This window comes from Microcaecilia unicolor, chromosome 11 (genome assembly GCF_901765095.1).
Source record: "Microcaecilia unicolor chromosome 11, aMicUni1.1, whole genome shotgun sequence".
NCBI lineage: Eukaryota > Metazoa > Chordata > Amphibia > Gymnophiona > Siphonopidae > Microcaecilia > Microcaecilia unicolor.
Window position 1 is genome coordinate 39,748,335 of NC_044041.1, and position 12,259 is coordinate 39,760,593.

The 12,259-nt window shown below is 44.9% G+C and overlaps 1 protein-coding gene across 4 annotated transcripts in view; it reads right to left on the reverse strand.

Moving 5' to 3' along the window:
- PITPNM2 (phosphatidylinositol transfer protein membrane associated 2) overlaps nt 1-12,259 on the reverse strand; it is a 432,451-nt gene that overhangs the window by 156,677 nt on the left and 263,515 nt on the right. For all 4 annotated transcript variants that reach the window (XM_030220215.1, XM_030220217.1, XM_030220216.1 and 1 more), the window contains exon 3: nt 4,744-4,958. In XM_030220215.1, the coding sequence (XP_030076075.1) occupies nt 4,744-4,958 (215 nt within the window). The remainder of the gene's footprint in view (nt 1-4,743; nt 4,959-12,259) is intronic.

Sequence of the window (12,259 nt, forward strand, 5' to 3'; positions counted from 1 at the left end):
ACCTATTTCCTGTAACATTCAGATGGAAGGAACAGCCATCACGGATTAACCCATTTCCTGCAAACAGAAGTAAACAGAGCAAGAGGTCATAGCAGAGAGCACTCAGGAGACTGAGCAAAGAGCTCACTGAACATTTTGAAAAGGGTTTGAGAGATGTGATTTTGTTTAAAAAGCACTTATTAATTTATGTTTTATGATGATGTTTACTGAAAGTCTTCCAGACCCATTTTAAAAAGAGCTTTGCATGAACAAAAAGTCAAAAGGTGATAGGACAAACGGTCTTCTTTCATGCACAAGATTGCTGGACCTCTCAAGGGTCCCTGCTCTGTAAAATCCCATCTGTTGATTTCACCCGCAACACCCCCTCCTACCCAGCCTCCTTTTTTTCTTTTTTGTACTTTCTCTTTTCAAACTGTTTGGTCTGTTATCATCCTGAATGCTGACCCCCACCCCCGGGGCTCCTTGCAGTCTCACTTGAAGCGGTGAAGAATTGAAGCGGTGCAAAGAAAAGCTTGCGTTACAAGACGTATGAGGAGAGACTTGCTGACCTGAACATGTATACTCTGGAGGAAAGGAGAAACAGGGGTGATATGATACAGACGTTCAGATATTTGAAAGGTATTAATCTGCAAACGAACCTTTTCCGGAGATGCGAAGGCGGTAGAACGAGAGGACATGAAATGAGATTGAAGGGGGGCAGACTCAAGAAAAATGTCAGGAAGTATTTTTTCACAGAGAGAGTAGTGGATGCTTGGAATGCCCTCCCGCAGGAGGTGGTGAAAATGAAAATGGTAACGGAATTCAAACATGCATGGGCTAAACATAAAGGAATCCTAGTCAGAAGGAATGGATCCTAAGGAGCTTAGCCGAGATTGGGTGGCAGAGCCGGTGGCGGGAGGCGGGGATGGTGCTGGGCAGACTTATACGGTCTGTGCCAGAGCTGGTGGTGGGAGGCGGGACTGGTGGTTGGGAGGCGGGGATAGTGCTGGGCAGACTTATACGGTCTGTGCCCTGAAAAGGACAGGTACAAATCAAGGTAAGGTATACACAAAAAGTAGCACATATGAGTTATCTTGTTGGGCAGACTGAATGGACCGTGCAGGTCTTTTTCTGCCGTCATCTACTATGTTACTTCTCATCCTTCCTCCTCCATTGCTGAAGAGAAAAACTGCATGGTCAGCTGAGTGCATGGAGAATTTCCATAGTAGCAAGGACCATCTCTTATGTATTCGGCGAGTCTAGTTGCTCTACAGCTGAGGTTCTTGACCCAATCCTCAGGACACACCTAGCCAGTCAGGTTTTCAGGATACTCACAATGAATATGCATCACAGCACCATCGCTATAATCAAACTTCACCTCTGTTGAAACAATATCATTGGCTCCCCGTTGAACAAAGGATCACTTATAAAATTGCCACCCTCACTTTCAAAGCCTTTATAGTCTTGGTATCCCTGTCTATCTCTCTTGTTTAACTACTCTCTATTGCCCTTCCAGAACCCTCCATTCATTAAATGATTTTATTTTATTTATTTTTGTTACATTTGTACCCCGCGCTTTCCCACTCATGGCAGGCTCAATGCGGCTTACATGGGGCAATGGAGGGTTAAGTGACTTGCCCAGAGTCACAAGGAGCTGCCTGTGCCAGGAATCGAACTCAGTTCCTCAGTTCCCCAGGACCAAAGTCCACCACCCTAACCACTAGGCCACTCTTCCACTCCTTATTTCTGCCTTCTCCAAAACGTGCCCACTTGGAGTCAACCAGGGCCGCCGAGAGCCGGGGCCGGGCCCGGGACAAGGCCGTTCCCGGGGCCCCCCCCCCCCCGAGGTCACGTCGCATTGCGCCCCCCCCCCCACCCGAGGTCGCCGGGCCCTCTGAACTAACCTGAAGCGCCTTCATCGTCGATGCAAGCAGCAGCAGCAGGGCAGACCTCTCCTTCCTTCCCTGCCCCGCCCTCACAGACGTTACGTCAGGCGAGGGTGGGACACGGAAGAAGGAGTGGCCTGCCCTGCTGCTGCTTGCGTCGAAGATGAAGGCGCTTCAGGTTAGTTGTAGGAGCGATGGAGAGCGGGTGGGCTGGACTGTGGCGGCACCAGGCCCCCCACAGAGGCCCGGGCCCTTTTGTCCCCCCTGTCCCCCCCTCTCAGTGGCCCTGGAGTCAACCCGTCACAGCGCACTCTTCTTCCTGGCTCCTCATACCTGGCACAATCTCCCCCTTTCTCTCCATAGCAATTTCCTCTTTTAAGGATTCTAAAACTGAGCTGAAAACCTGGTGAAACAGTTTGCTGAAATTAACAGTGTTACCCTTCAACCCTCTCCTCCTTTTCTGTGTTTGCCTTACCCTCTTTTTGCAATGCTTATGTCTCTTAACACCCTGCTTTCCTATACATGAATGGAGTTCTTTTCTTGTTTCCTACTTCTTAGGCTGCACATCACTCTGGCCCAGCTGCATTAAAGACGTCGGTAATTCCCGTTCCCTACCGATTCCATAGCGAACCGATAGGGAACGGGAATGCATCAACGATAGGGAATGCAAATGAGCTACTCGTTGTAGCTCACTTGCATTCTCTATTCCTTCGGTACCTGAGTCGGAGAATCGGGACGTCCCTTTTGATTAGGCTCCTCTTCCTGGTCTCTTCAGCCAATCAAAGCGGGCTTAGCTGGCTGTTGTCAGCGAAACACGCTCTGATTGGCTGAAGAGACCAGGACGAGGAGCCTAATCTAAAGGGACGTCCCGATTCTCCGGCAACCAGGAAAATATAGAAGTTTTGCTGTGGAGGGGTGGCAAAGACAAAATAGAAGGGGGGAAAAAACACCAGCGCCGGCAGAGCTAAAAAAAAAATGCGAAAAAAAGACGTCTCTCAGAAGCGCAGGGAGAGTACGTCCTTAAAGGACGCCCCTCACATGCGCTCCCTGCTTTTTTCTTTTTTACCTTTTTTGGGGGCCCTTTTCCTTTCCGATTCCCTCACAGGAGCCCTAACAAGAGGTCAGACATCTCGTTAGGGTTCCTACGGTAAGGGAATCGGAAAAACGGTAGTGCAGCTCATTATAATAGCTTTTCAATCATTTGCATTCCGTTTTCGTTGCCTGTTACCGTGGCAGGGAAAATGCCCTTAGTGCATGCCCGGGGTGAACTACTTGCGTTTTAAACTGGCTGGAACCAGTTTAAAACGCAAGTTGTGGGCTCGTTAGGTTTTGTGCATCTGAGCCTCTGTTCTGCCCGTCAGCTAGAGCGGTATAAAAAGGTATTGCAAATAAATAAATAAAATAAATAAATGAGATAGATCTGCACGCTCTACACCTGATTGGCTAGGTGTGTCCCAAGGACTGGGTTGAGAACCTCTGCTCTACAGAGAAAAGCACTGGTTTAGCAAATAGAAGCAATGCTAATTCCTTACACTATACCTAGGGCTTCTATTCTTTGGTGTTTTATACATTCTAAATTTAGGGGTTTATTTTCCAGCTAGTTAGGGGTTCTTTGAGGATACAAACAAAACATGTTTATCAGTGTTTACATGCCACAGGTACTGTGGCCAAGAATCTTTTCTAGTGGAATCAAATGTGTTCGTGTCGCTTAGGAATTGTCAGTGCAGAAAAGTCATAAAAACCGAGTGAAGCATACAAGTTAATCTGGGGAAGGGGAGAGGGTACAAGGAGATTATCTAAGAAATACCATTTCATTTACTGATTGATTGCAAGAGGGTGGGGAGACAGAGAGTTCATCAGTTAAAACCTAATGTCTGGAAGCCCTACCTATAGCCAAGTTAACAAATACCATTCCATATATCAAGGTCTGAGAGGACAATTCTACAGACATCCAATCTGTACTCTAGAAGTGAACACAGGGTTTGTCACTTCTTCACCTTCAGCTCATTAGAGTGCAGAGGGACTTATGCCACTGCTTTCCACATTGGTCCCCACTTCTGTTACTTGCTTTCTGGGTACATGTAAGTTAGGACACAGTACAGATAAAGGCTGACCGAATTTCAGTTTCAGCACCAAAATTGGTCCAAAATTCATCTTTGGTCTTGGTGCATTTTCGGTTGGAACCAAAACTTTATAATGGTTTCCCCCTTACTCTCCCCTCTCCCCACGTGCAAAGCAAGTCCCTTTCAGCTCCCCAAGGCCTACCGTCCATTCCTGGTGGTCTTAGTGGGCGGTTGGGGCAGGAGCAGTGCCCAATTGCTCCTGATCATGTTCTCTCTGATGTGATCTCTAGCGGCAGTCTCATGAGACTGCAACTGGAGTTCGCAGCACCATTTTGAGATTGGAGCCAACATGGGCAGGAGTCGTTCTTGCTCATGGCAGATCCAATTTCAAAATTGGCTGCTTTGAGACTGTGGCAGCCACTTTGGTGGAGTGATTGGGCATTACTCCTGCCCTGACCACCCACTAAGACCACCAGGGATGGACGGTAAGCCGAGAGAGGTCAGGAAGGTTTGCTCTACACATGGGGGAGGGGAGGGGGGGGGCTTGTTTTGTGTATGAAGAGGAGGGGTGAGGGAATGATGGTGGGCTGGGCTGCGGGGTTTCAATTTCAGCTTCGGCTAAAACCGAGCTACAAATTTCAGCCACAGATTCAGTTTCAGATGAAACTAAAGAAAGTGGTTTCGGTTGGTCTTTACCTTCAGAGCATGAGACCTGGGTCCTAGCCTACAATATAGCAAATCTAAACCCTACAGGCATAAGAATGCTGTTGAGCCTGCACTGCTGTTTTGCAGAAGATGCATGCAAAAAAACATACCTTGTCCTTGTGTAAGGGTATGCATTCCAGGACTCCTCCTCAACTCTTAATGCTGCCTTTGGCAGTATAGACCGAAACCAGCTGGGTATATGCATACCAATATGGTATACTTTACGAGTATACTGCCCAGGGCCTCCCGGACCATCTGTGTATGGCCTGTTCTCCAGGATCTCCACACCGCTGCCTTCTCCACAGGTCTCTTCTCTGCTCTTTTTCTGAAGAGAGACACAAAAATATCCCACTACACATTAAGAAAATAGATTGACATTAACATTTCCTGAAGAAGGGATCTTAAATGGCCACAACACTTACATCTTTGCTGTTATGGCGGGAGTTGTAGAAGGTGTTGTTACGTGGAACCAAGAATCATAATTGGAGGCCATCATTCATATACTTTGTGTGTCGCTATTAATGTACGTTACTGTTAAGACGTGTTATTTTACTACTAGTTCATGCTATTTTAACACAGGTTCCATCAAACATATAAATGGCGAGTGACCGACTCACTCGCAAATGCGCAGTAGAGACTTCCCTCTCTGTCCCGCCCCCGCGTCAATACGTGATGACGAGGGCGGGACAGAGAGGGAAACTGCGCCGTCGAGGTTGATACCGCTCCCCCCTGCCCACCCGAGGTCGCCGCTACCGTTCCCCCCCCCACCCGGCCCGGGCCCTCTCTCCGCTACTAAATTTACACATCCATTCACCGGAACGCAGCACGCACATCAGCTGAGCTGCCGTCGGCCTTCCTTCCCTGCCTGTGTCCCGCCCTCGCTGACATTACGTCACAGGAGGGCGGGACACAGGCAGAGAAGGAAGGGCCGACGGCAGCTCAGCTGATGTGCGTGTTGCGTTCCGGCGAATGGATGTGTAAGTTTAGTAGCGGAGAGAGGGCCCGGGTCGGGTGGGGGGGGGGGGGGGGGGGGAGCGGTGGTGACCTCGCGGGGAGGGAGGGAGGGAAACCCCAATACCAGCCCGTTTTTACGGGCTCAACGGCTAGTTTTATATAAATCAGATCTAATTGTAATAACTGAGGTTAACAGTAAAATAATACATCCTAACCCATGTTGATAACTTCTCCCCCGAGATACTTGTTATATGATACAGTAGTTTTACCATAGAAAGCAATACACATTTCAGGATATTTTTAAGTTTTCTATTGCCATCAAGAGGCCTTTAAAAATATACTCTCAAGGATATTGTGTTATAGGTAATAACCTGTTAAGAGCTGCCTACCTCACAACAGATACATGTGAAGGGGCATTTTTGATATGATGTCCAAATCTAATTTTGGACATCATAAATTAAAAAAAAAAAAACAACCACCTTAAATGGCTGCAGGGGGTAGATGTGTGAGCAACGCTTGGACGTCACTCACTAAGGCCAGTGCTAGGCAGACTTTGTAGATAGCAATCCAGTTTAGGATAAGCTGGAAAGGGCTTCAATGGCAACTTCAATAACTGGAACTACGGATAGTACTGGGAAGACTTTTGTGGTCTAGGTCCCACAAATGACAAGAGGGATTTGGAAAGGCTGGAGTGGGCTTTGATGGTAACTCCAGTAGCTGGAACATAAGGATAGAGCTGGGCGGACTATCTACGGTCTATGTCCCATAAACGCCAAAGAAAGACTCATGATAAAGTATATAATATAACCATACACAATAATGAAGGAGATAGGTACAGACTCAACTGGCATTTGATCTGACCACACATTAGATTTATAGAATGAAGAGGTGATGCCTCAAGAAGCCCCCAGCTAAATAACTAAAGAGCTCAAGGGGGCTGGGCTGCTTCATCATCGGCAAACACCCCTGGACGATTAAATGATCCTCTGCAAATAATTTTTTACTTATTGCTTACTTTTTCCTTACTTTTAGAATTTTAAATATACAAATTACTTAGCTTTCATTCAATCTAAGCTCTTGAGACGCTGGGTACGACCATGACCAACAGTGGCCAACGTTTCGTCACCTGCCTCAGGGTCATATGGTCTGCGTCAATCTTAGTCTAGAGAATACTCAGCTCCAACGTGCAGTTGCTCAAGGCCCCATGCCGGCCAACTGTGCAATGCCCCTATAACAGAACTTAGATGCCTAGTGGTTAGTGCAGCGGCCTGAGAGTCTGGGGAGCTGAGTTCAATTCCCACTGCAGCTCCTTGCGACTCTGGGCAAGTGACTTAACCCTCCATTGCCCCAGGTACAAAATAACTACCTGTATATAATACATGTAAACCACTTTGATTGTAACCACAGAAAGGCAGTATATCAAGTCCCATCCCTTTTCCCTTTCCCCTTAAATGGAAGCACACAGTTAAAGAATTGTCCTCAGAATGAGTAATTCATGTAGTCTTGTAAAGTTTTTATGGCAGACAGACACAGTTAACTATTTTATATGTGTATACATTTACAGTCTTTGGTGGGGTGGGAATCCCAAAGGGCATCTCAGTTATCAGGAGACAATGCCGCCTACTGGCCTCATTTGGGATACTTGCATATTAAGTTTTAAGGGCACTATAGTTTGTGAGATGCGTCCCTTTGCCCTCCCCAAGCAAAGCAACACCATAATGGTCAGGCTAGATGGAAGAGAGCTAACATAGAAGGCAAAAAATTCCAAAGAGTTACAAGTGAAGGCTTAGCAGGAGCCAGCTCAGATGGACCTATAAACCCACATTAATGGCCCAGTTGTTTTTTTTTTTTTTTTTTAAGTAGACTGGTCACCCCAGTGCATCCCAAACACCAAACCACAGGAGACTGAGCTTTTATACAGTATTTGAATTTTCTAAAATTTACTTTTTTTTTGGGGGGGGGGGGAGAGGAAACCCCCCCCCCTCCCATTTTGGCATCTCCATTTAGGAAATGTTGTTAAAGAAATTCTATGGGTTTTGTACAATTTTTCAGAGCGTGAGACACTCACTGTATCTGTTTAAGGTACTCAAGGTTGGGAGTTTTGTATTTTGTGCAACTGAAGTAGTCTGGGGTGACCAGCCTGGGACCCAGGTGGGATGAGGCAGGGAGTGGCAGTAGATGCGTTTTCATCTTGTAATTTGAAACAGAGATGCTGTTGAGAATGTCAGTTGTTATTTTGACTTTGCTCTAATACTGTACATACTTAATTTTGGGGATCACCAATAAAGATGTATCCAAGTGTCCTTTTGAGAACTTTTGGATATCTGTCACTCAGGCTAAGGCTTTGAGGTTGTTCCTCTTCCAGGACACCTAAACCCTTTGTTTTCCTTGCAGTGGTCATTTTCTCCTCCTGTTTTTCTAGATATATCAGTGTTTTTTCAAACATTTATCCTGGGATACCTTCACCCCTTTTAGCGAGAGGTGGTCATACATAAGTATATGTCGATACCTTGTGTTTGCAAACTGTCTTGATCTATGTGGGCATAATTTTGAAGCTAGGTGTCTTACTGGAAACTTAATAATAAATGTGGGGAAGAGATACCTAATATAATCTAATGTATACATAAATGCATGAAAGGTTCTCAGTACTTATATAGCAAATACACTTGTTAATCTTCAGAGGAAAAGGCCTTGAGAAACTCCCCGACACTCAAAAACGTCTAAAGGGAGCTGGACTTCCTCATCATCGGCCAGAAAAACCTCCGTATAGGGTGAAATCTCACTAAATCTTATGATGTTCAACTTTAAACTCAGCCAAAAATAATTAAATTAACTTAGCTTTGTTAAGTAGATCTCTGTGTTTTCTTGTTAATATTGAACGTGATCTCTTTCTTACTGGAAACTTACCCATTAATAATATACAAATACATTCTGTAGTCAGTGGTTCAAGAAATCCCTACTATGGGCTCTGCTCTATGCCAGCAAACTATGAGGGCTTCTGCTGTATTTAATGCTTTCTATAAAAAGAAATCCCTGACTAGAGATGACCAAAAACTCGATCTTACAGTCAAAGTTATCTATACATAAGAGTTGGAGAAATGTTGTCATGTCAGTCAAAGTAGGAACAGAGAACATCACATCTAAAAATGGCAACATCTATAAATAGGTTATTTTTATTCACAGCCTTCTAGTAACATTGAATAATGTGCACCCAGAGAGGGCAGTGTAAAGGGAAAAGAATTGTATGCTTACTGTAGGGCATTCAGACCCACCCAGAAGAATTGTACATTAACTGAATCTTATGCCTGAAAAAAACATAAGGTAACACACAGCCCTGCCCAAGTCAAGCTTAAAATTTAATTTGCTCTACATAAGTACATAAGTAATGCCACACTGGGAAAAGACCAAGGGTCCATCGAGCCCAGCATCCTGTCCACGACAGCGGCCAATCCAGGCCAAGGGCACCTGGCAAGCTTCCCAAACGTACTAACATTTTATACATGTTATTCCTGGAATTGTGGATTTTTCCCAAGTCCATTTAGTAGTGGTTTATGGACTTGTCCTTTAGGAAACCGTCTAACCGCCTTCACCACGTTCTCTGGCAACGAATTCCAGAGTTTAATTATGCGTTGGGTGAAGAAACATTTTCTCAGACTTGTTTTAAATTTACTACACTGTAGTTTCATCGCATGCCCCCTAGTCCTAGTATTTTTGTAAAGCGTGAGCAGATGCTTCACATCCACCTGTTCTACTCCACTCAATATTTTATATACCTCTATCACATCTCCCCTCAGCCGCCTCTTCTCCAAGCTGAAAAGCCCTAGCCTCCTTAGTCTTTCTTCATAGGGAAGTCGTCCCATCCCCGCTATCATTTTAGTCGCCCTTCGCTGCACCTTTTCCAATTCTACTATATCTTTCTTGAGATGCGGCGACCAGAATTAAACACAGCACTCAAGGTGCAGTCGCACCATGGGGCGATACAACGGCATTATAACGTCCTCACACCTGTTTTCCATACCTTTCCTAATAATACCCAACATTCTATTCGCTTTCCTAGCCGCAGCAGCACACTGAGCAGAAGGTTTCAGCGTATTATCGACGACGACACCCAGATCCCTTCCTTCGTGCTCTCATTGTGTGCTTTTTTTTAACAAGTAGGTATGTTTAATCATCCGGATTTATGATTATCCAGACCACCCCCCCTTGCTGAGGATAGTGTGGATAATCAGTGTCATACTGTACTGTATGAACTCCCTTCTCCCCGAGGTTCTTCTTGACATGGCCTATGCTAGCAGATATTTTTGGGTACAGGCTGACTGCTAAATGGCAGGACATTTTGTAGGTCGATATAATGGACTGTTACATTAATACAATTAGTATCTGGGCAAAATAAATCTACTGTTGACATATTTGTTCATAAGAATTGTTTAAGGCCTACTTGAGTGTTCAAAAGGATGACCAAGTTTCCCTCTTGGGAATTTGATGTTGCAGTAGCCTCTACCTACCCATTAATCCAAGAGGGTACTAGAACTTCAGTCCAAACTGACAAAAATGTAATATGTTCACACAGGACAAACTTCTGTCAGAATGTGTTGTACACAGTCTGCCAGAAGTGGCTTAAATCTGGGAAAACACTCAGGTCACGCTAAACATCTGGATAAACTTTCAGATCAAATGTTTCTCAATTTTTGGCACAAAAGACCCTCAAAGCGTTCTATGAAATTATCCAGAGGCCCATTTAAATCTTTCTTCATCAGACAACTGATTTGGGAGGTTTTTTTTTTTTAACAGATTCTATGGCTCAGAGGTCTGTTCATTGTCCACCCAAGCCATTTTCCAGAATTTATTGATGGAAAAGTATAAAAAGAAATCTGTGATGGAACAGATACATTGAGAAAACTGGGCTCATATAAACAGACAACCACAAATATTCAGCTCTCAAAAAGCTACAAAAAATTCAGATCAAATGGTAAGCAACTGTCTTCAGGTAGGCTAGATAGGCATTAACCATGCCTATTTTTATTTTTAAAATGCTGTCAAGGAACTAACTCCACAATGAGAAAAGTCAAATGACGTACACAGTATGACGGAGACACATTTTATTAACTGCAATTATCAGAAAAACAGGAGCATGACCCTGGAATACCTCTTCTTTATGTGGTTGGAAAGGGGTATATGAGGAAATATTGTACCTCATATCCCTGGGGTTTGATATACGGGGATGGGGGGGTGGAGAGGGAAACAATCTTCCAGAGCCCTAACTCTGTGGGACGCCAAAACCAAATCCTGATCAGCAAAGTCAAAAAATGCACATTGCAAACACATGGCGATTTGGTTGTTCAAAAGAAAAAACAAACTGTTGACTGGCGAATTCTTAGAAAGGAAGAACCAACAGCAGTAAAAGACCATGAAAAAAATATCAAATCAGGGATGTCCTTGTTACAGTTTAGACATCTGGAGGCATTAGGAACAGAGAGCTGAACAGGAATAAGGTTAGCGGGGATCCCCTCCAGGTCCACAGGACCCTCGCAGGGGATCCCCTTCAGCTCTGGGGGAATCCTGTGGGTCTTTCCAAGGAAGTGTAGTGCCAGAGCAGCATACCTATCCTTTCCTAACCTAGCACAGCAATTATAATAGCACTAAAAAAGTTAATGGATATGGTCGATAGCACTGAAATCCCCATAAGCACTGAGAGGGGAATTTATCAACATGGGCTACTGTTAAGTTGGGTTATTTTACCACAACTCAGGTTATTTTAGTAGAGGGTACAGGCAGGGATGGAAAAGATTCCGGTGGGGATGGGCGGGGGTGGTGAAATTTCTGTCCTCGTGCAATTCTCTAGTTAGGAAACTGTGCTCTGAAGCTCAAAATGCAGCTCTAATGTATGTACTGAACAAAAGCTCCATTCTCAAAGCAGTAAACAAATAGCATGTAAATTATCACAGCGTTAGCAAATGCACACAGACAGAACCCACTATGCATACTGCTGCAGTAATCTGCTGCTATTTTCTGCATCAGGCATTTTTTTTCTTCCTTTCTCCAGGTTTGGCTTGGAAAAATACTGTTCTATGGAAAGGACTTAAAACTATCCCTCCCCCTTCCTCAGGACAAGGATTGGATCAAACAAGGTGACTCACCAAGGCTGCCAGCCATAAGAGGCAGTTTGCTAGCCCAATAGCAACCTGCCTTGCATTTGGTTCATCTTACTGGATCCTAAACCCTTTGCCCAAGTGGCTGAATATTCTCTGTTAGGCCTACCTGCCTGGTTCATGACTCTTCATTAAACTTCCGTTTGTCCCTGAACTGAGTTCTCCTGCTGAGTTTGTCTGGCCCTCCACTCCAAGTGAAGTATGAGAACTGCTGGTGTCTAGCAGTGGAGGAGTAGCTTAATGTTTCTGCAGTGGCCTTGAAACCAGGGGAACTGGGTTCAATTCCCACCGCTGCTCCGTCTTGACCCTCAGCAAGTCACCTAACCTTCCATTAGCTCAGGTACAAAAACCTTTAGTTGTACCACAGAAAGGCAGTATACCAAATGTGTTACCCTTAACTGCCTATGGCTTGGCTGAAACCCAAAAGTGAGAGCGCAGTCTGGTATAGAGAGAGCTTTTTGAACCCAAATTTTGAAACATGTTAGGCGACATGTCTGCTATTGGCAAATCTATCAATTTATTA